We start from the raw sequence: 20,974 nt of genomic DNA on the forward strand, positions 1-20,974 counted from the left end.
TTGCGCCTCTGGGTTGAGAAACTCTCTGGTCTGTCTCATTCTTTCTATTCCCTACCAGCATGTATTCAGTCTGCCTTTTCTTAATCAGAATCACTTTTTGTGTAAATAAAGATACTGAAATACTTTATTTTTTACAGAATGTGAAGAGTTGCCAATACAACAGTGCTACAGATTTTCAAAGAGGTGGTCAATAAGACTAAACAAAAATCATCAAAAACACACAAACAGGGAATGTGTACATCCTCTGCACTGAAAAGGCCAGGTCAAAGCAACATAGTGGAAATTAACTTTAGCCTAAAGAGCAGATGACCCAAGCTACAGGCAGTGTTTCTTAACTAATTACCAAAGGGCCCAGTGTGGGTTAACATCAAGGTGATCAGGGCCCGTATTCTTAAAGCGTCTCAGAGTGCTGATCTAAGATCAGGTCGTCCCTGTAATCTTAATCATTATGACCTAAAATACGGCCCAGTTATCTGACCCTAAATGAATACGGCCCAGTTATCTGACCCAGTTATCTGACCCTAAATGAATATGACCCAGTTATCTGACCCAGTATGAATATGACCCAGTTATCTGACCCTAAATGAATATGACCCAGTTATCTGACCCAGTATGAATATGACCCAGTTGTCTCGGGTCCAATGGAAGTGAAAGACGGAAGGTCTGCTCCTCTCCTCACTCTACTTCCTTCTCCAGGAAGTCAGTCAGCGTGCTGGTGTCCACAGCAACCAGCAGGTACTCCACCCCATCAGCACCCTGAGGGATCATGGGAAAAATTTGTCCATTTCAGTTTGTAGCCGTGTGTGTGTGTGTGTGTGTACACCTTGCGTGTGCGGATGAGTTTGTGGTCTCTGTGTGTGTGTGTGTACCTTGCGTGTGCGGATGAGTTTGTGGTCTCTGAACTCTGTGAGCTGGGTTCGCAGGGTGAGGTCAGAGTTCACCAGGAAGGCTTCCCGACAACGCTGGTAGAAGTCCTGGAATGACAAGCCTACACACACACACACACACACACGTTAAAACAATCACAGTGAAAGGTTGTAGGAGGGGGTTGTGTGTGTGTGTGTGTGTGTGTGTGTGTGTGTGTGTACCTGTGTATGAAGTGTTGTCTTTGTTCTCCAGTTGGAACTCCACCAGCAGTTTAAAGATGCCCCTGTCGACCAATCACACACCACCATCAAAATCAAACGTTATCCAAACATTCCAATACAGAGAAACATATGCTGAGATAACGCAGCGAAAACCTGGCGTTAGTTGTAAGGCGCTAGCCGTAGTGTCTGTACCTGGCGTTAGCCGTAGTGTCTGTACCTGGCGTTAGCCGTAAGGCATTAGCCGTAGTGTCTGTACCTGGCGTTAGCCGTAAGGCGCTAGCCGTAGTGTCTGTACCTGGCGTTAGCCGTAAGGCGCTAGCCGTAGTGTCTGTACCTGGCGTTAGCCGTAAGGCGCTAGCCGTAGTGTCTGTACCTGGCGTTAGCCGTAAGGCGCTAGCCGTAGTGTCTGTACCTGGCGTTAGCCGTAGTGTCTGTACCTGCCGTTAGCCGTAAGGCGCTAGCCGTAGTGTCTGTACCTGGCGTTAGCCGTAAGGCGCTAGCCGTAGTGTCTGTACCTGGCGTTAGCCGCAAGGCGCTAGCCGTAGTGTCTGTACCTGGCGTTAGCCGCAAGGCGCTAGCCGTAGTGTCTGTACCTGGCGTTAGCCGCAAGGCGCTAGCCGTAGTGTCTGTACCTGGCGTTAGCCGCAAGCCGTAGTGTCTGTACCTGGCGTTAGCCGTAAGGCTACGTAGGACATGTGTCAGGGAGGAGAGGGCGAGGGCTCCAGTCTGTTGAACGAGTAGAGAGTTCTCATAGGACGTCTCCTCCACATAACGCTGGAAACACACGCACTCCCACCACACCCAGTTAAACTGACTCAGTTTGCAGTGGTCCCACACTGCAGGGAGACACACACACACACACCTTCAGAACAAGCACTGTGGAAAGACCAAGTAATACAGGACAAAATGGACGCCCTGTACCGTACCGAGCGGTGCGTTGATGTGGTCGATGGAGGCGACAAGGTGCAGGTTGGGTAGTGAGGCCAGTTGACCCAGTGCATTCTGGGTCTTCTCTCCGCGGAGCATGGGACCGTCAATGTTGTGGATCAACAGGTACACGTGGAGGTCCGGCTCTGATGAGTCACACACAGGTCAAAGTCCACACACACACACACACACACAGGTCAAAGTCCCCACACACACACACACACACAGGTCAAAGTCCACACACACACAGGTCAAAGTCCACACACACACAGGTCAAAGTCCACACACACACACGTCAAAGTCCACACACACACACACACACACACACACACACAGGTCAAAGTCTACACACACGGATCCATGTATGTTATGGGTCAAGGTCACACTGGTATGTTATGGGTCAAGGTCACACTGGTATTTTATGGGTCAAGGTCACACTGGTCCGTGTACAGTGGCTTGCCAAAGTATTCACCCCCTTGGCATTTTTCCTATTTTGTTGCCTTGTAACCTGGAATTAAAATATATTTTTTTGGGGGGGGGGTTGTATCATTTGATTTACACAACATGCCTACCACTTTGAAGATGCAAAATATTTTTTTATTGTTTAACAAACAATAAATAAGACAAAACTGAAAACTTGTGCGCATAACATTTACCCCCTCAAAGTCAATACTTTGTAGAGCCACCTTTTGCAGCAATTACAGTTGCAAGTCTCTTGGGGTATGTCTCTATAAGCTTGGCACATCTAGCCACTGGGATTTTTGCCCATTCTTCAAGGCAAAACTGCTTCAGCTCCTTCAAGTTGGATGGGTTCTGCTGGTGTACAGCAATCTTTAAGTCATACCACAGATTCTCAATTGGATTGAGGTCTGGGCTTTGACTAGGCCATTCCAAGACATTTAAATGTTTCCCCTTAAACCAGGAGAGGGTTGCTTTAGCAGTATGCTTAGGGTCTTTGTCCTGCTGGATGGTGAACCTCCGTCCCAGTCTCAAATCTTTGGAAGACTGAAACAGGTTTCCCCTCGAGAATTTCTCTGTATTTAGAGTCATCCACCATTCCGTCAATTCTGACCAGTTTCCCAGTCCCTGCCGATGAAAAACATGGGGATGGTTTTCTCGGGGTGATGAGAGGTGTTGGGTTTGGGCCAGACATATCATTTTCCTTGATGGCTAAAAAGCTAAATTTTTGTCTCCTCTGACCAGAGTAGCTTCTTCCATATGTTTGGGGAGTCTTCTACATGCCTTTTGGCGAACACCAAACGTGTTTGCTTATTTTTTCTTTAAGCAATGGCTTTTTTCTGGCCACTCTTTCGTAAAGCCCAACTCTGTGGAGTGTACGGCTTAAAGCTGTGGACAGATACGCCAATCTCCACTTTTGAGCTTTGCAGCTCCTTCAGGGTTATCTTTGTTCTCTCTCTGATTAATGCCCTCCTTGCCCTGTCCTGGCCCTCTCTTGGCAGGTTTGTTGTGGTGCCATATTATTTTTTAATAATGGATGTAATGGTGCTCTGTGAGATGTTCAAAGTTTCAGATATTTTTTTTGTAACCCAACCCTGATCTGTATTTCTCCACAACTTCGTCCCTGACCTGTTTGGAGAGATCATTGGTCTTCATGGTGCCGCTTGCTTGGTGGTTCCCCTTGCTTAGTGGTGTTGCAGACTCTGGGGCCTTTCAGAACAGGTGTATATATACACTGAGATCATATGACACTTAAATAAAGTCCACCTGTGTGCAATCTAACTAATTATGTGTCTTCTGAAGGTAATTGGTTGCACCAGATCTTATTTAGGGGCTTCATAGCAAAGGGGGTGAATACATATGCACACACCACTTTTCCGTTTAATTTCACTTCAGCAATTTGGACTATTTGGTGTTTGTCCATTACATGAAATCCAAATAAAAATCAATTTAAATTACAGGTTGTAATGCAACAAAATAAGAAAAACGCAAAGGGGGATGAATACTTTAGCAAAGCACTGTATGCTATGGGTCAAGGTCACTGTATGCTATGGGTCAAGGTCACGCCGGTCACTGTATGCTACGGGTCAAGGTCACGCCGGTCACTGTATGCTACGGGTCAAGGTCACGCCGGTCACAGTATGCTACGGGTCAAGGTCACGCCGGTCACTGTATGCTACGGGTCAAGGTCACACCGGTCACTGTATGCTACGGGTCAAGGTCACACCGGTCACAGTATGCTACGGGTCAAGGTCACACCGGTCACAGTATGCTACGGGTCAAGGTCACACCGGTCGCTGTATGCTACGGGTCAAGGTCGCTGTATGCTACGGGTCAAGGTCGCTGTATGCTACGGGTCAAGGTCACTGTATGCTACGGGTCAAGGTCACTGTATGCTACGGGTCAAGGTCACTGTATGCTACGGGTCAAGGTCACTGTATGCTACGGGTCAAGGTCACTGTATGCTACGGGTCAAGGTCACTGTATGCTACGGGTCAAGGTCACTGTATGCTACGGGTCAAGGTCACTGTATGCTACGGGTCAAGGTCACTGTATGCTACGGGTCAAGGTCACTGTATGCTACGGGTCAAGGTCACTGTATGCTACGGGTCAAGGTCACAGTATGCTACGGGTCAAGGTCACAGTATGCTACGGGTCAAGGTCACAGTATGCTACGGGTCAAGGTCACAGTATGCTACGGGTCAAGGTCACAGTATGCTACGGGTCAAGGTCACTGTATGCTACGGGTCAAGGTCACTGTATGCTACGGGTCAAGGTCACTGTATGCTATGGGTCAAGGTCACTGTATGCTATGGGTCAAGGTCACTCACGTTCTCTGAGGGTGGTGGTGATGTACTGTAGTTGGTCAGCAGGGTTCCGGAACGTTCCTTGGTGTTCTAGAAGCTCTGCAGACAGAGCAGTCAGGATCTACAGGACAGGAGGAGACCATCAGAGGGGTGTGTGTGTACAGGTGTGTGTGTGTACAGGTGTGTGTGTGTGTGTGTGTGTGTGTACAGGTGTGTGTGTGTGTGTGTACAGGTGTGTGTGTGTGTGTACAGGTGTGTGTGTGTGTGTGTGTGTGTGTGTGTGTGTGTGTGTGTGTGTGTGTGTGTGTGTGTGTGTGTGTGTGTGTACAGGTGTGTGTGTGTGTACAGGTGTGTGTGTGTGTGTGTGTGTACAGGTGTGTGTGTGTGTGTGTGTGTGTGTACAGGTGTGTGTGTGTGTGTGTGTGTGTGTGTGTGTGTACAGGTGTGTGTGTACAGGTGTGTGTGTGTGTGTGTACATGTGTGTGTGTGTACAGGTGTGTGTGTGTGTGTACAGGTGTGTACAGGTGTGTGTGTGTGTACAGGTGTGTACAGGTGTGTGTGTGTGTACAGGTGTGTACAGGTGTGTGTGTGTGTACAGGTGTGTGTGTGTGTGTGTACAGGTGTGTGTGTGTAGTGTGTGTGTGTGTGTGTGTGTGTACAGGTGTGTGTGTGTGTGTGTGTGTGTGTGTGTGTGTGTGTGTGTGTGTGTGTGTGTGTGTGTACAGGTGTGTGTGTTATACTGACTGATTTGAGAGTGATGGAAGGGAAGAATCCGTTGACAACCAGGTGCATCTCCTGACAGAGCAGAGACACTCGGAACTCCTCTAGTAAGGCCTTCTTACTGCCCAGCCCGTACAGCAATACACTGTAACCCAGCCTGCACATACACACACACACACACACACACACTTAGTACTCCACTCCTAGAGCGGCGTTACGGTCTAGTAACCTCACTGTGACCTGGGGCCTGCGGAGGGAGAGGGGGCCCGCGGGGGGAGAGGGGGCCGAGGGGGCCCGCGGGGGGAGAGGGGGCCTCTCTCCCCGCGGGCCCCCTCTCCCCCCGCGGGCCCCCTCTCCCTCCGCGGGCCCCGTCTCTCCCCCCGCGGGCCCCCCGCGGGGGGAGAGGGGGCCCGCGGGGGGAGAGACGGGGCCCGCGGAGGGAGAGGGGGCCCGCGGGGGGAGAGACGGGGCCCGCGGGGAGAGAGGGGGCCCGCGGGGGGAGAGACGGGGCCCGCGGGGGGAGAGGTCCTTACCGTAGCTGCAGCATCCACTTGTTGAAGTGTTCATGGTGACTGGAGTGGAGCTTCTCAATCTCTGCAGAATAACACGCCGGTTTCCCTTCTAACAGACGAAACAACGTCTCCTACAAACAACAAACACGACTCATGTGGTTTACAAGCTTCCATACATCTCCTAGGTGTGTGTGTGTGTGTGTGTACTCACCCAGTCTAGTTAAGGTGTGTGTGTGTGTGTGTGTGTACTCACCCGGTCTACTTTAGGTGTGTGTGTGTGTGTGTGTGTACTCAACCGGTCTAGTTTAGGTGTGTGTGTACTCACCCTGTCTAGTTTAGGTGTGTGTGTGTGTGTGTGTGCTCACCCTGTCTAGTTTAGGTGTGTGTGTGTGTGTGTGTGTACTCACCCTGTCTAGTTTAGGTGTGTGTAGGCGCTGCAGGGTCCGGTCTGATGTCAGGAATTTCGAACTGCCGTGAGCCTCAAAGTATTCCTCTACCAGACTGGCCTAAAACAGAAAGGACAAAGTCAGTCATAGCCCACAAGACACGCCACCAGAGGTCTCTTCGCAGTCCCCACATCCAGAACAGACTCTGGGAGGCGCACAGAGAACAAAAAGTGTTGGTCTCATGTTTCATGAACAGAAATAAAAGATCCCAGAAAGTGTATTTCTCTCACATTTTGTGCACAAATTTGTTTACATCCCTGTTAGTGAGCATTTCTCATTTGCCAAGATAATCCATCCACCTGACAGGTGTGGCATATAAAGAAGCATATTAAAAACAAAATGAGCATTACATAGGTGCACCTTGTGCTGGGGACAATAAAAGGCCACTCTAAAATGTGCAGTTTTGCCACAACACATTGTCACAGATGTCTCAAGTTTCGAGGGAGTGTACAATTGGCATGCTGACTACAGGAATGTCCACCAGAGCTGTCGCCAGAGAATTTATCGTTCATTTCGAGAATTTGGCAGTACATCCAACCGACCTCACAACCGCAGACCACGTGTATGGCGTCGTGTGGGTGAGCAGTTTGCTGATTGGGAACAGAGTGCCCCAACGTATGGGCAGGCATAAGTTAGACAAAGACAATTGCATTTTATCTACGGCAATTTGAATGCACAGAGATACCGTGATGAGATCGTGAGGTCCATTGTTGTGCCATTCATCCGCCGCCATCACCTCATGTTTCAGACCCTTTGCTATGAGACTCGGAATTGGAGCTCAGGTGCATCCTGTTTCCATTGATCATCCTTGAGATGTTTCTACAACTTGGGAGTCCACCAGTGGCCTCCATCATTCTTAAATGGAAGAAGTTTGGAACCACCAAGTCTCTTCCTAGAGCTGGCCGTCCGGCCAAACTGATGAATCGGGGGAGAAGGTCCTTGGTCTGGGAGGTGACCAAGAACCCGATGGTTACACTGACAGAACTCCAGAGTTCCTCTGTTAAGATGGGAGAACCTTCCAGAAGGACAACCATCTCTGCAGCACTCCACCAATCAGACCTTTATGGTAGAGTGGCCAGACAGATGCCACTCCTCAGTAAAAGGCACATGACAGCCTGCTTGGAGTTTGTCAAAAGGCACCTAAGGACTCTCAGACCATGAGAAAACAAGATTCTCTGGTCTGATGAAACCAAGATTGAACTCTTTGGCCTGAATACCAAGTGTCACATCTGGAGGAAACCTGGCACCATGCCTACGGTGAAGCATGGTGGTGGCAGCATCATGTTGTGGGGATGTTTTTCAGCAGTGGGGACTGGGAGACTAGTCAGGATCGAGGGAAAGATGAACAGAGCAAAGTACAGAGATCCTTGATGAAAACCTGCTCCAGAGCGCTCAGGACCTCGGACTGGGACGAAGGATCACCTTCCAACAGGACAACGACCCTAAGCACACAGCCAAGACAAAATAGAAGTGGCTTCGGGACAAGTCTCTGAATGTCCTTGAGTGCCCCAGCCAGAGCCTGGACTTGAACCCGATCGAACATCTCTGGAGAGACCTGAAAATAGCTGTGCAGCGACGCTCCCCATCCAACCTGACAGAGCTTGAGAAGAATGGGAAAAACTCCCCAAATACAGGTGTGCCAAGCTTTTGCATCATATCCAAGAAGCCTCCAGGCTGTAAATCACTGCTAAAGCTGCTTTAACAAAGTACTGAGTAAAGGGTCTGAATACTTATGTAAATGTAATAGTATTGTTTAGTTTGTGTAGATTGACGAAAAAAAAACAGTTTTCATCCATTTTAGAATAAGGTTGTAACGTAACAATGTGGAAAAATTCAAGGGGTCTGAATACTTTCTGAATGCTCTGTACACATGCTAACACACACATTGTGATATTGTTGTATGCTGGTATTACATGTTGTATTGTAGCTATGTACTGGTGTAATAATGTTATAATGTACTGTTATCTTTTGTTTTATATGTAATGTACGTGCCTTAATATGTTTGGACCCCAGGAAGAGCAGCTGCTGCCTTGGCAGGAACTAATGGGGATCCATAATAAACCCCAGGAAGAGTAGCTGCTGCCTTGGCAGGAACTAATGGGGACCAATAATAAACCCCAGGAAGAGTAGCCGCTGCCTTGGCAGGAACTAATGGGGATCCATAATAAACCCCAGGAAGAGTAGCTGCTGCCTTGGCAGGAACTAATGGGATCCATAATAAACCCCAGGAAGAGTAGCTGCTGCCTTGGCAGGAACTAATGGGATCCATAATAAACCCCAGGAAGAGTAGCTGCTGCCTTGACAGGAACTAATGGGGATCCATAATAAACCCCAGGAAGAGTAGCTGCTGCCTTGGTAGGAACTAATGGGGATCCATAATAAACCCCAGGAAGAGTAGCTGCTGCCTTGGCAGGAACTAATGGGGATCCATAATAAACCCCCAGGAAGAGTAGCTGCTGCCTTGACAGGAACTAATGGGGATCCATAATAAACCCCAGGAAGAGTAGCTGCTGCCTTGGCAGGAACTAATGGGGATCCATAATAAACCCCAGGAAGAGTAGCTGCTGCCTTGGCAGGAACTAATGGGGATCCATAATAAACCCCAGGAAGAGTAGCCGCTGCCTTGACAGGAACTAATGGGGACCAATAATAAACCCCAGGAAGAGTAGCTGCTGCCTTGACAGGAACTAATGGGGATCCATAATAAACCCCAGGAAGAGTAGCTGCTGCCTTGGCAGGAACTAATGGGGATCCATAATAAACCCCAGGAAGAGTAGCTGCTGCCTTGGCAGGAACTAATGGGGATCCATAATAAACCCCAGGAAGAGTAGCCGCTGCCTTGGCAGGAACTAATGGGGATCCATAATAAACCCCAGGAAGAGTAGCCGCTGCCTTGACAGGAACTAATGGGGACCAATAATAAACCCCAGGAAGAGTAGCTGCTGCCTTGACAGGAACTAATGGGGATCCATAATAAACCCCCGGAAGAGTAGCTGCTGCCTTGGCAGGAACTAATGGGGATCCATAATAAACCCCAGGAAGAGTAGCTGCTGCCTTGGCAGGAACTAATGGGGATCCATAATAAACCCCAGGAAGAGTAGCTGCTGCCTTGGCAGGAACTAATGGGGATCCATAATAAACCCCAGGAAGAGTAGCTGCTGCCTTGACAGGAACTAATGGGGATCCATAATAAACCCCAGGAAGAGTAGCTGCTTCCTTGGCAGGAACTAATGGGGATCCATAATAAACCCCAGGAAGAGTAGCTGCTGCCTTGGCAGGAACTAATGGGGATCCATAATAAACCCCAGGAAGAGTAGCTGCTGCCTTGGCAGGAACTAATGGGGATCCATAAAAAATACAAATATTGCTGACTGTCTGACATGGCTGGGTGGTTCTGGGTGACTAACCTGGCAGGGTGGTTCTGGGTGACTAACCTGGCAGGGTGGTTCTGGGTGAGTGGTTCTGGGTGACTGACCTGGCAGGGTGGTTCTGGGTGACTAACCTGGCAGGGTGGTTCTGGGGCGACTAACCTGGCAGGGTGGTTCTGGGGCGACTAACCTGGCAGGGTGGTTCTGGGTGACTAACCTGGCAGGGTGGTTCTGGGTGACTAACCTGGCAGGGTGGTTCTGGGTGACTAACCTGGCAGGGTGGTTCTGGGTGACTAACCTGGCAGGGTGGTTCTGGGTGAGTGGTTCTGGGTGACTGACCTGGCAGGGTGGTTCTGGGTGACTAACCTGGCAGGGTGGTTCTGGGTGACTAACCTGGCTGGGTGGTTCTGGGTAACTAACCTGGCAGGGTGGTTCTGGCTGAGTGGTTCTGGGTAACTAACCTGGCAGGGTGGTTCTGGCTGAGTGGTTCTGGGTGACTAACCTGGCAGGGTGGTTCTGGCTGAGTGGTTCTGGGTGACTAACCTGGCTGGGTGGTTCTGGGTGAGTGGTTCTGGGTGACTAACCTGGCAGGGTGGTTCTGGGGCAGTCTTGCTCTTCTTAGCAGGTGTCTTATAGAGAGCTGTGGCTGGAGGCTTACTGGGTGTGCTGGACTGATTCACTCTGTCCTCCTCTTCATCATCATCATCCTCCTCCTCCTCCTCCTCCTCCTCCCCTCCAGAGTCAGAGGGAGAGAGCTCGCTGTCGCTGTCAGACCTCAGGCTGGGATCTAAAACAGACAGTTTAATATACTAAACAAAAATAGAAACACAATATGCAACAATTTCAAAGAGTTACAGTTCATATGAGGAAATCAGTCAATTGAAATAAATTACGCTCTAATCTATGGATTTCACATGACTGGGAATACACTGCTCAAAAAAATAAAGGGAACACTTAAACAACACATCCTAGATCTGAATGAATGAAATAATCTTATTAAATACTTTTTTCTTTACATAGTTGAATGTGCTGACAACAAAATCACACAAAAATAATCAATGGAAATCCAATTTATCAACCCATGGAGGTCTGGATTTGGAGTCCAACTTTGATGTAATGTCCTTAAAACAAGTCAAAATGAGGCTCAGTAGTGTGTGGCCTCCACGTGCCTGTATGACCTCCCTACAACGCCTGGGCATGCTCCTGATGAGGTGGCGGATGGTCTCCTGAGGGATCTCCTCCCAGACCTGGACTAAAGCATCCGCCAACTCCTGGACAGTCTGTGGTGCAACGTGGCGTTGGTGGATGGAGCGAGACATGATGTCCCAGATGTGCTCAATTGGATTCAGGTCTGGGGAACGGGCGGGCCAGTCCATAGCATCAATGCCTTCCTCTTGCAGGAACTGCTGACACACTCCAGCCACATGAGGTCTAGCATTGTCTTGCATTCGGAGGAACCCAGGGCCAACCGCACCAGCATATGGTCTCACAAGGGGTCTGAGGATCTCATCTCGGTACCTAATGGCAGTCAGGCTACCTCTGGCTAGCACATGGAGGGCTGTGCGGCCCCCCCAAAGAAATGCCACCCCACACCATGACTGACCCACCGCCAAACCGGTCATGCTGGAGGATGTTGCAGGCAGCAGAACGTTCTCCACGGCGTCTCCAGACTCTGTCACGTCTGTCACGTGCTCAGTGTGAACCTGCTCTCATCTGTGAAGAGCACAGGGCGCCAATGGCGAATTTGCCAATCTTGGTGTTCTCTGGCAAATGCCAAACGTCCTGCACGGTGTTGGGCTGTAAGCACAACCCCCACCTGTGGACGTCGGGCCCTCATAGAGTCTGTTTCCGTTTGAGCAGACACATGCACATTTGTGGCCTGCTGGAGGTCATTTTGCAGGGCTCTGGCAGTGCTTCTCCTGCTCCTCCTTGCACAAAGGCGGAGGTAGCGGTCCTGCTGCTGGGTTGTTGCCCTCCTACGGCCTCCTCCACGTCTCCTGATGTACTGGCCTGTCTCCTCTTAGCGCCTCCATGCTCTGGACACTACGCTGACAGACACAGCAAACCTTCTTGCCACAGCTCGCATTGATGTGCCATCCTGGATGAGCTGCACTACCTGAGCCACTTGTGTGGGTTGTAGACTCCGTCTCATGCTACCACTAGAGTGAAAGCACCGCCAGCATTCAAAAGTGACCAAAACATCAGCCAGAAAGCATAGGAACTGAGAAGTGGTCTGTGGTCCCCACCTGTAGAACCACTCCTTTATTGGGGGTGTCTTGCCAATTGCCTATAATTTCCACCTGTTGTCTATTCCATTTGCACAACAGCATGTGCAATTTATTGTCAATCAGTGTTGCTTCCTAGGTGGACAGTTTGATTTCACAGAAGTTGACTTGGAGTTGCATTGTGTTGTTTAAGTGTTCCCTTTATTTTTTGAGCAGTGTATAACAATATATATCTGTTGGTCACAGATACCTTAAAAAAAATAGGTAGGGACGTGGATCAGAAAACCAGTCAGTATCTGGTGTGACCACCATTTGTCTCATGCAGCGCGACACATCTCCTTCACATAGAGTTGATCAGGCTGTTGATTGTGGCCTGTGGAATGTTGTCCCACTTGTACATGTCGATCCAGAGCATCCCAAACATGCTCAATGGGTGACATGTCTGGTGAGTATGCAGGCCATGGAAGAACTGGGACATGTTCAGCTTGCAGGAATTGTGTCCAGATCCTTGCTACATGGAGACGTGCATTATCATGCTGAAACATGAGGTGATGGTGGCGGATGAATGGCACAGCGATGGGCCTCAGGATCTCATCACGGCATCTCTGTGCATTCAAATTGCCATCAATAAAATACAATTGTGTTAGTTGTCCGTAGCTTATGCCTGCCCACACCATAACCCCATAGTGGGGCACTCTGTTCACAATGTTGACATCAGCAAACCGCTCATCCACACGACGCCATACGGTCGTGTGGCCGGTTGGACGTACTGCCGAATTCTCTAAAACGATGTTGGAGGCGGCTTATGGTAGAGACATTAACATTAAATTCTCTGGCAACAGCTCTGGTGGATATTCCTGCAGTCAGCATGACAATTGCACACTCCCTCAACTTGAGACATCTGCGGCATTGTTTTGTGTGACGAAACTGCACATTTTAGAGTGGCCTTTTATTGTCCCTAGCACAAGGTGCACCTGTGTAATGATCATGTTTAATTAACTTATTTTTAATTAACTATCGATATGCCAGACCTGTTAGGTAGATGGATTATCTTGGCAAAGGAGAAATACTCACTAACAGGGACGTAAACAAATTTGTGCACAACATGTGAGAGAAATAATTTTGTACATATGGAAAATTTCTAGGATCTTTAATTTCAGCTCATGAAACATGAGACCAACACTTTACATGTTGCGTTTATATTTTTTGTTAAGTGTATTTTTCTGAACTGTAATTCCGTGTAGTCACGGTTGAAAGAGTTTATCGAACGTCCCAAACATTTAGTTACAACGTCAGTAAGCCGATTGTTTGTTTCCCACCTGAGAGTCTCTTCCTGAGTCTGTGGGGCGTTGTGGAAAGAAACTGCACCTTCCTGCCCTGAGACGAAACAGGAAGTAACACAGGTCACAGCTCAGCACTGGCACCAACTGGCTCCATCTGTCCTCTCCAATACTCACCTTCTGAGGAGTCCTGTTCTCACTCTCTAGAGACAGGGAGAACATACAGAGAAAATGGACATCATCCACCTGATCATTAGGAGACATCGATGTACAGAACCAGTCAAAAGTTATCACACCTACTCACTCATTCAAGGGTTTCTTTTTCTACATTGTAGAATAATAGTGAAGACATCAAAACTATGAAATAACACATATGGAAACATGTAGTAACCACAATAGTGTTAAACAAATCAAAATATATTTTATATGGGTTTCTTCAAAGTAGCCACCCTTTGCACACTCTTGTCATTCTCTCAACCAGCTTCATGAAGTAGTCACCTGGAATGCATTTCAATTAACAGGTGTGCCTTGTTAAAAGTTAATTTGTGGAATTTCTTTCCTTCTTAATGTGTTTGAGCCAATCAGTTGTGTTGTGAAAAGGTAGGGGTGGTATACAGAAGATGGTATTTTACCAAAGAGGGATAAGTCCATATTATGGCAAGAACAGCTCAAATATGCAAAGAGAAACGACAGTTCATAAGTCAGTCAAGCGGGAAATTTTCAATAACTTAGAAAGTTTCTTCAAGTGCAGTCGCAAAAACCATCAAGCGCTATGATGAAACTGTCTCTCATGAGGACCGCCACAGGAAAGGAAGACCCAGAGTTACCTCTGCTGCAGAGGATAAGTTCATTAGAGATACCAACCTCAGAAATTGCAGCCCAAATAAATTCTTCAGAGTTCAAGTAACAGACACCTCAACATCAACTGTTCAGAGGAGACTGTGTGAATCAGGCCTTTATGGTCGAGTTACTGCAAAGAAACCACTACTAAAGGACACCAATAAGAAGAGACTTGCTTGGGCCAAGAAACACGAGCAATGGACATTAGACCGGTGGAAATCTGTCCTTCGGTCTGATGAGTCCAAATTTGCGATTTTTGGTTCCAACCGCTGTGTCTTTGTGAGACTCAGAGTAGGTTAAAGGATGATCTCCGCATGTGTGGTTCCCACCGTGAAGCATGGAGGAGGAGGTGTGATGGTGCTTTGCTGGGGACTGTCTGGTTTAATTAAGAATTCAAGGGGCATTTAACCAGCATGGCTACCACAGCATTCTGCAGCGATACGCCATCCCATCTGGTTTGGGCTTAGTGGGACTATCATTTGTTTTTCAACAGGACAATGACCCAACACACCTCCAGGCTGTGTAAGGGCTATTTGACCAAGAAGGAGAGTGATGGAGTGCTGCATCAGATGACCTGGCCTCCACAATCACCCGACTTCACCCCAATTGATATGGTTATGGATGAGTCGGACCGCAGAGTGAAGCAGCCAACAAGTGCTCAGCATATGTGGGAACTCCTTCAAGACTGTTGAAAAAGCATTCCTCATTAAGCTGGTTGAGAGAATGCCAAGAGTGTGCAAAGCTGTCATCAAGGCAAAGCGTGGGTACTTTGAAGAATCTCACATATAAAATATACTTTTTTGGTTACTACATGATTCCATATGTGTTATTTCATAGTTTTGATGCCTTCACTATTATTCTACAACGTAGAAAATAGTAAAAATAAAGAAAAACCCTGGAATGAGTAGGTGTGTCCAAACTTTTGACTGGTACTGTACATCTAATCCAATTGTGTTGGTCACATCCAGAGATATAGAGATGAAAACAAGGAGAGAACGGGAAGGAAGAGATGGATGAGAACGAGGAAGGAAGAGATGGATGAGAACGAGGATGAGGAAACGGGAAGGAAGAGATGGATGAGAACAGGAAGGAAGAGATGGATGAGAACAGGAAGGAAGAGATGGATGAGAACGAGGATGAGGAAACGGGAAGGAAGAGATGGATGAGAACAGGAAGGAAGAGATGGATGAAAGAGGGACTCACTGCAGCCATTGTGGGCGGGGCTAGAAGGGTCAGGTGTTGTTCTGAAGGTCACGCTCCTCACTGGGGTCCGAGCCAGCTCAGACGCTACACACACACACACACACACACACACACACACACACACACTTGTTACTCTATGAGCCAGAGAGCGAGAGAGACCAGACAGGAAAAGGCAAAGCGAGCTGCTTCACTGCCCAAAATCTGCCCATGAAAATAAGACAACGATGATTTGGTGAACAGAAGAATGTGCTGCGTGAGGCTTATCTGACCTCATTGGCTAGAATGGTCCCACCTGACCTCATTGGCTAGAATGGTCCCACCTGACCTCATTGGCTAGAATGGTCCCACCTGACCTCATTGGCTAGAATGGTCCCACCTGACCTCATTGGCTAGAATGGTCCCACCTGACCTCATTGGCTAGAATTAGAGGTCGACCGATTAATCGGAATGGCCGATTAATTGGGGCCGATTTCAGGTTTTCATAACAACTGGTTATCGGCATTTTTGGCCACCGATTTGCCGGTTTTTTATTTTTTATTATTATTTTTTAACTAGGCAAGTCAGTTATTAAGAACACATTCTTATTTTCAATGACGGCCTAGGAACGGTGGGTTAACTGCCTTGTTCAGGGGCAGAACGACAGATTTTTACCTTGTCAGCTCGGGGATTCAATCTTGCAACCTTACGGTTAATTAGTCCAACGCTCTAACCACCTGCTTTACATTGCACTCCACGAGCAGCCTGCCTGTTACGCGAATGCAGTAACAAGCCAAGGTAAGTTGCTAGCTAGCATTAAACTTATCTTATGAAAAACAATCAATCAATCATAATCACTAGTTAACTACACATAGTTGATGATATTACTAGTTTATCTAGCCTGTCCTGCGTTGCATATAATCGATGCGGTGCGCATTCGCGAAAAAGGACTGTCGTTGATCCAACTTGTACCTAACCATAAACATCAATGCCTTTCTTAAAATCAATACACAGAAGTATACATTTTTAAACCTGCATATTTAGCTAAAAGAAATCCAGGTTAGCAGGCAATATTAACCAGGTGAAATTGTGTCATTTTGCGTTCATTGCACGCAGAGTCAGGGTTTATGCAACAGTTTGGGCCGCCTGGCTCGATGCGAACTAATTTGCCAGAATTTTACGTAATTATGACATAACATTGAAGGTTGTGCAATGTAACAGGGATATTTAGACTTAGGGATGCCACCCGTTAGATAAAATACGGAACGATTCCATATTTCACCGAAAAAATAAACGTTTTGTTTTTGAGATGATAGTTTCCGGATTCGACCATATTAATGACCAAAGGCTCATATTTCTGTGTGTTAATTATAATATAATAAAGTCTATGAGTTCATTCAAACAGCACTTTAGTGCGTTCGCCAGCAGCTCTTCGCAATGCATTGCGCTGTTTATGACTTCAAGCCTGTCAACTCCCAAGATTAGGCTGGTGTAACCGATGTGAAATGGCTAGCTAGTTAGCCGGGTGCGCGCTAATAGCGTTTCAAACGTCACTTGCTCTGAGACTTGGAGTAGTTGTTCCCCTTGCTCTACATGGGTAACGCTGCTTCGAGGGTGGCTGTTGTCGATGTGTTCCTGGTTTGAGCCCAGGTAGGAGCGAGGAGAGGGACGGAAGCTATACTGTTACACTGGCAATACTAAAGTGCAAAATACAAATCGAATAGAGAGAAATAGTCCTATAATAACTACAACTTAAAACTTCTTACCTGGGAATATTGAAGACTCATGTTAAAAGGAACCACCAGCTTTCATATGTTCTCATGTTCTGAGCAAGGAACTTAAACGTTAGCTTTCTAACATGGCACATATTGCACTTTTACTTTCTTCTCCAACACTTTGTTTTTGCATTATTTAAACCAAATGTAACATGTTTCATTATTTATTTGAGGCTAAATTGATTTTATTTATGTATTATATTAAGTTAAAATAAGTGTTCATTCAGTATTGTTGTAATTGTCATTATTACAAACAAATGTAAAAATGTAAATAAAAAATTAAATACATTTATTTATTATTATTTTTATTTATTTATAAAAAATGTTTAAAAAAATTACAAATTATTTTTATTTTTTTAAATTTTATTTGGGTCCTCCAATAATCGGTATCAGCGTTGAAAAATCATAATCGGTCGACCTCTAGCTAGAATGGTCCCACCTGACCTCATTGGCTAGAATGGTCCCACCTGACCTCATTGGCTAGAATGGTCCCACCTGATCTCACCTGGCTTCCATCTCTGAGGACATGTATTTCCTGTTAGAGCATGTATTTCCTGTTAGAGCATGTATTTCCTGTTAGAGCATGTATTTCCTGTTAGAGCATGTATTTCCTGTTAGAGCATGTATTTCCTGTTAGAGCATGTTGTCAATATTACAGATAACGTTTGGAGAGACTTACCCATCTGGGCCATCCTGTTGGCGCGTTTCACCGTCTGAAAGGTGAACACTGATGCTCCTCCTCCTGCTGCTGCTGCTGCTGCTACACACTCCTCCCCCTCTTCAGACAGGACACAGTCAGACAGGACACAAGTCAGACAAGACACAAGTCAGACAAGACACAAGTCAGACAAGACACAAGTCAGACAGGACACAAGTCAGACAGGACACAAGTCAGACAGGACACAAGTCAGACAGGACACAAGTCAGACAGGACACAAGTCAGACAGGACACAGTCAGAGTCTCCCCACACACACACAGTCCAACAGTCTCTCCCCACACAGTCAGGCAGGCAGACAGGACACACATATGCACAGTCAGTAGGGCTGTTCGTCATGACAGACCGACCGACCGACAGACCGACCGACGGACCGAGACACAAACACACACCATCTGTTCCGAGGGCCTGGACATAGTGCAGCTCACTAAGGCCTGCTCCATCCTCTCTACTGCTCCTCTCCGCTCCACTCCTCAGAGTCACCAGCCTCTGCAGACTGCTGTGGCTGCCCTGCACGTCTACACACAGCAAAACCAACAAATCCCTCAGTCAGGAGTACATGTACGTGTGTGTGGTCTTTGAGATGGTGTGTGTGTGTGTGTGGAGTCTTTGTGATGGTGTGTGTGTGTGTGGTCTTTGTGATGGTGTGTGTGTGTGTGTGTGGTCTTTGTGATGGTGTGTGTGTGGGGTCTTTGTGATGGTGTGTGTGGTCTTTGATGTGCGTGTGGCCTTTGATGGTGTGTGTGGGTGGTCTTTGTGATGGTGTGTGTGTGGTCTTTGTGATGGTGTGTGTGTGTGGTCTTTGTGTTCGTGTGTGTGTGTGGTCTTTGTGATGGTGTGTGTGTGTGGTCTTTGTGATGGTGTGTGTTTGTGTGGTGTGTGTGTGTGTGTGTGGTCTTTGTGATGGTGTGTGTGTGTGTGGAGTCTTTGTGATGGTGTGTGTGTGTGTGGAGTCTTTGTGATGGTGTGTGTGTGTGTGTGGTCTTTGTGATGGTGTGTGTGTGTGTGTGGGGTCTTTGTGATGGTGTGTGTGTGGGGTCTTTGTGATGGTGTGTGTGGTCTTTGATGGTGCGTGTGGCCTTTGATGGTGTGTGTGGGTGGTCTTTGTGATGGTGTGTGTGGGTGGTCTTTGTGATGGTGTGTGTGGGTGGTCTTTGTGATGGTGTGTGTGTGTGTGGTCTTTGTGATGGTGTGTGTGTGTGGTCTTTGTGATGGTGTGTGTGTGTGGTCTTTGTGATGGTGTGTGTTTGTGTGGTCTTTGTGATGGTGTGTGTGTGTGTGGTCTTTGTGATGGTGTGTGTGTGTGGGGTCTTTGTGATGGTGTGTGTGTGTGTGTGGGGTCTTTGTGATGGTGTGTGTGTGGGGTCTTTGTGATGGTGTGTGTGGTCTTTGATGGTGCGTGTGGCCTTTGATGGTGCGTGTGGCCTTTGATGGTGCGTGTGGCCTTTGATGGTGTGTGTGGGTGGTCTTTGTGATGGTGTGTGTGGGTGGTCTTTGTGATGGTGTGTGTGTGTGTGGTCTTTGTGATGGTGTGTGTGTGTGGTCTTTGTGATGGTGTGTGTGTGTGGTCTTTGTGATGGTGTGTGTGTGTGGTCTTTGTGATGGTGTGTGTTTGTGTGGTGTGTGTGTGTGTGGTGTGTGGTCTTTGTGATGGTGTGTGGTCTTTGTGATGGTGTGTGTGTGTGTGTGGTCTTTGTGATGGTGTGTGTGTGTGGTCTTTGTGATGGTGTGTGTGGTCTTTGTGATGGTGTGTGTGTGTGTGTGTGGTCTTTGTGATGGTGTGTGTGGTCTTTGTGATGGTGTGTGTTTGTGTGGTGTGTGTGTGTGTGTGGTCTTTCTGATGGTGTGTGTGTGTGGTCTTTGTGATGGTGTGTGTGGTCTTTGTGATGGTGCGTGTGTGTGGTCTTTGTGATGGTGCATGTGTGTGTGTGTGTGTGGTCTTTGTGATGGTGCGTGTGTGTGTGTGTGGTCTTTGTGATGGTGTGTGGGTGTGTGGTCTTTGTGATGGTGTGTGTGGTCTTTGTGATGGTGTGTGTGTGTGGTCTGACTCCTACCTTCTTGTTTGTCCACTATGTGTTCCAGTGCATCTCCGTCGCCCACAAACCTCACCTCCAATAAACTCATACTGCACAGAAGCACACCTTCATCACCACACCACTTCCAACACAATGTCATGCCGATGCACATCATCATCATCATCATCATCATCACTACTACTACCTACAACACTCAGTGTTTAACTGGGAACTCGGGAGATCAGAGCTCTTGAATTGATGCTGCGTTCAAAACAACTGGAAACTTGGAAATGACAACTTGGAAATCTCTGACTTCAGTCCAGACAACTGGGAACTTTGGAGAAAAAATAAAACAAAACATTCTCCGACAGAGAAAGTCATTTTGAACAGTCATCCAACTCGGAATCTCGGGCCTCTTTCTAGAGCTCCGACCTGAAGATCCCTGATCATGATTTGACCTCGTATTTTTCCCAGTTGTGTTGAAATCACCATGAACGCACTGAAGTCGGAGATTTCCGAGTTCCCAGATGTTTTGAAACGCGGAAATATAACACAGAAACATGCGCTATCGTTAGCTAGCTAATGAAACAATATGCCACGAAAAGCAGGGACTTGCCTGTCTGCTGTTTTTACTACCCGTTATAACGCACGTCTTGTAGAAGACACAATTATTACAAATTAAAAAAGGACAAATATTAGCTACTACACTAAGTCAAGTTAGAAACATCTACAAAGTGCGCGCAGCTTGAAAGATCTTGGACAGATTTCCGCGGGCCAGACCGCAAGTTTTTAAACCACGTGTTGAGTGAAAGGTCGTGGATTTAGTTTCGACCAATCAGAAGGCAGAATTCTGTAAAACACCACTTCCCAAGATGCTTGGCGCGCAGCTCCACCAGAGGTGCGTCAGAGAGGAGGAGGTGCGCTCTGAGCCACGTTGTTAACATGGCGGAAGCAGATTAAAATTAAAAGTACAGCTATTATGCTCGTAAACAAATGATAGTGTTAACAAACCATATTAATATATTGCTTTGTTTTTGCATTTATCTACTTTGCATTTATCTACTTTGAAGATTAAAAAAAGTAAATCGAGTACAGTTATTGACAACGATGAGTGTGTA

General features: G+C 47.3%; 1 protein-coding gene across 3 annotated transcripts; it reads right to left on the minus strand.

The window, feature by feature from the left end:
• Positions 1-94: 94 nt before the first annotated feature.
• orc2 (origin recognition complex, subunit 2) lies at positions 95-20,653 on the minus strand. 3 transcript variants are annotated; one of them, XM_029706123.1, is made up of 18 exons: positions 20,473-20,653; positions 19,896-19,966; positions 18,234-18,359; positions 17,805-17,903; positions 17,631-17,660; positions 15,375-15,458; positions 13,509-13,534; positions 13,371-13,428; positions 10,411-10,613; positions 6,420-6,518; positions 6,034-6,143; positions 5,525-5,657; positions 4,805-4,901; positions 2,015-2,161; positions 1,753-1,924; positions 1,089-1,150; positions 870-988; positions 95-756 (listed from the first exon to the last, which is right to left on the minus strand). In XM_029706123.1, the coding sequence occupies exons 2-18, from the start codon at positions 19,963-19,965 to the stop codon at positions 676-678; spliced, it is 1,716 nt and encodes a 571-aa protein (XP_029561983.1). In that variant the 5' UTR covers position 19,966; positions 20,473-20,653; the 3' UTR covers positions 95-675. The 3 variants fall into 3 exon arrangements, with proteins under 3 accessions (XP_029561983.1, XP_029561981.1, XP_029561982.1); XM_029706121.1 differs by lacking the exon at positions 20,473-20,653 and having other exon boundaries at positions 19,896-20,196; XM_029706122.1 differs by lacking the exons at positions 17,631-17,660; positions 20,473-20,653 and having other exon boundaries at positions 19,896-20,195.
• Positions 20,654-20,974: the final 321 nt, after the last annotated feature.

The sequence above is a fragment of the Salmo trutta genome, chromosome 21 (genome assembly GCF_901001165.1).
Source record: "Salmo trutta chromosome 21, fSalTru1.1, whole genome shotgun sequence".
Taxonomy (NCBI): domain Eukaryota; kingdom Metazoa; phylum Chordata; class Actinopteri; order Salmoniformes; family Salmonidae; genus Salmo; species Salmo trutta.

What these genes read in the sequence shown, in the direction of transcription:
- orc2 (XM_029706121.1), bottom strand. Translation starts at nt 20,049, where the DNA reads ATGATGATGATGATGATGATGATGTGCATCGGCATGACATTGTGTTGG. An exon ending in CCACATCAACGCACCGCTCG is followed by an intron (nt 1,925 to 2,014) that starts GTACGGTACAGG and finishes GTCTCCCTGCAG; the next exon opens with TGTGGGACCACTGCAAACTG. An exon ending in AGACAACACTTCATACACAG is followed by an intron (nt 989 to 1,088) that starts GTACACACACAC and finishes GTGTGTGTGTAG; the next exon opens with GCTTGTCATTCCAGGACTTC.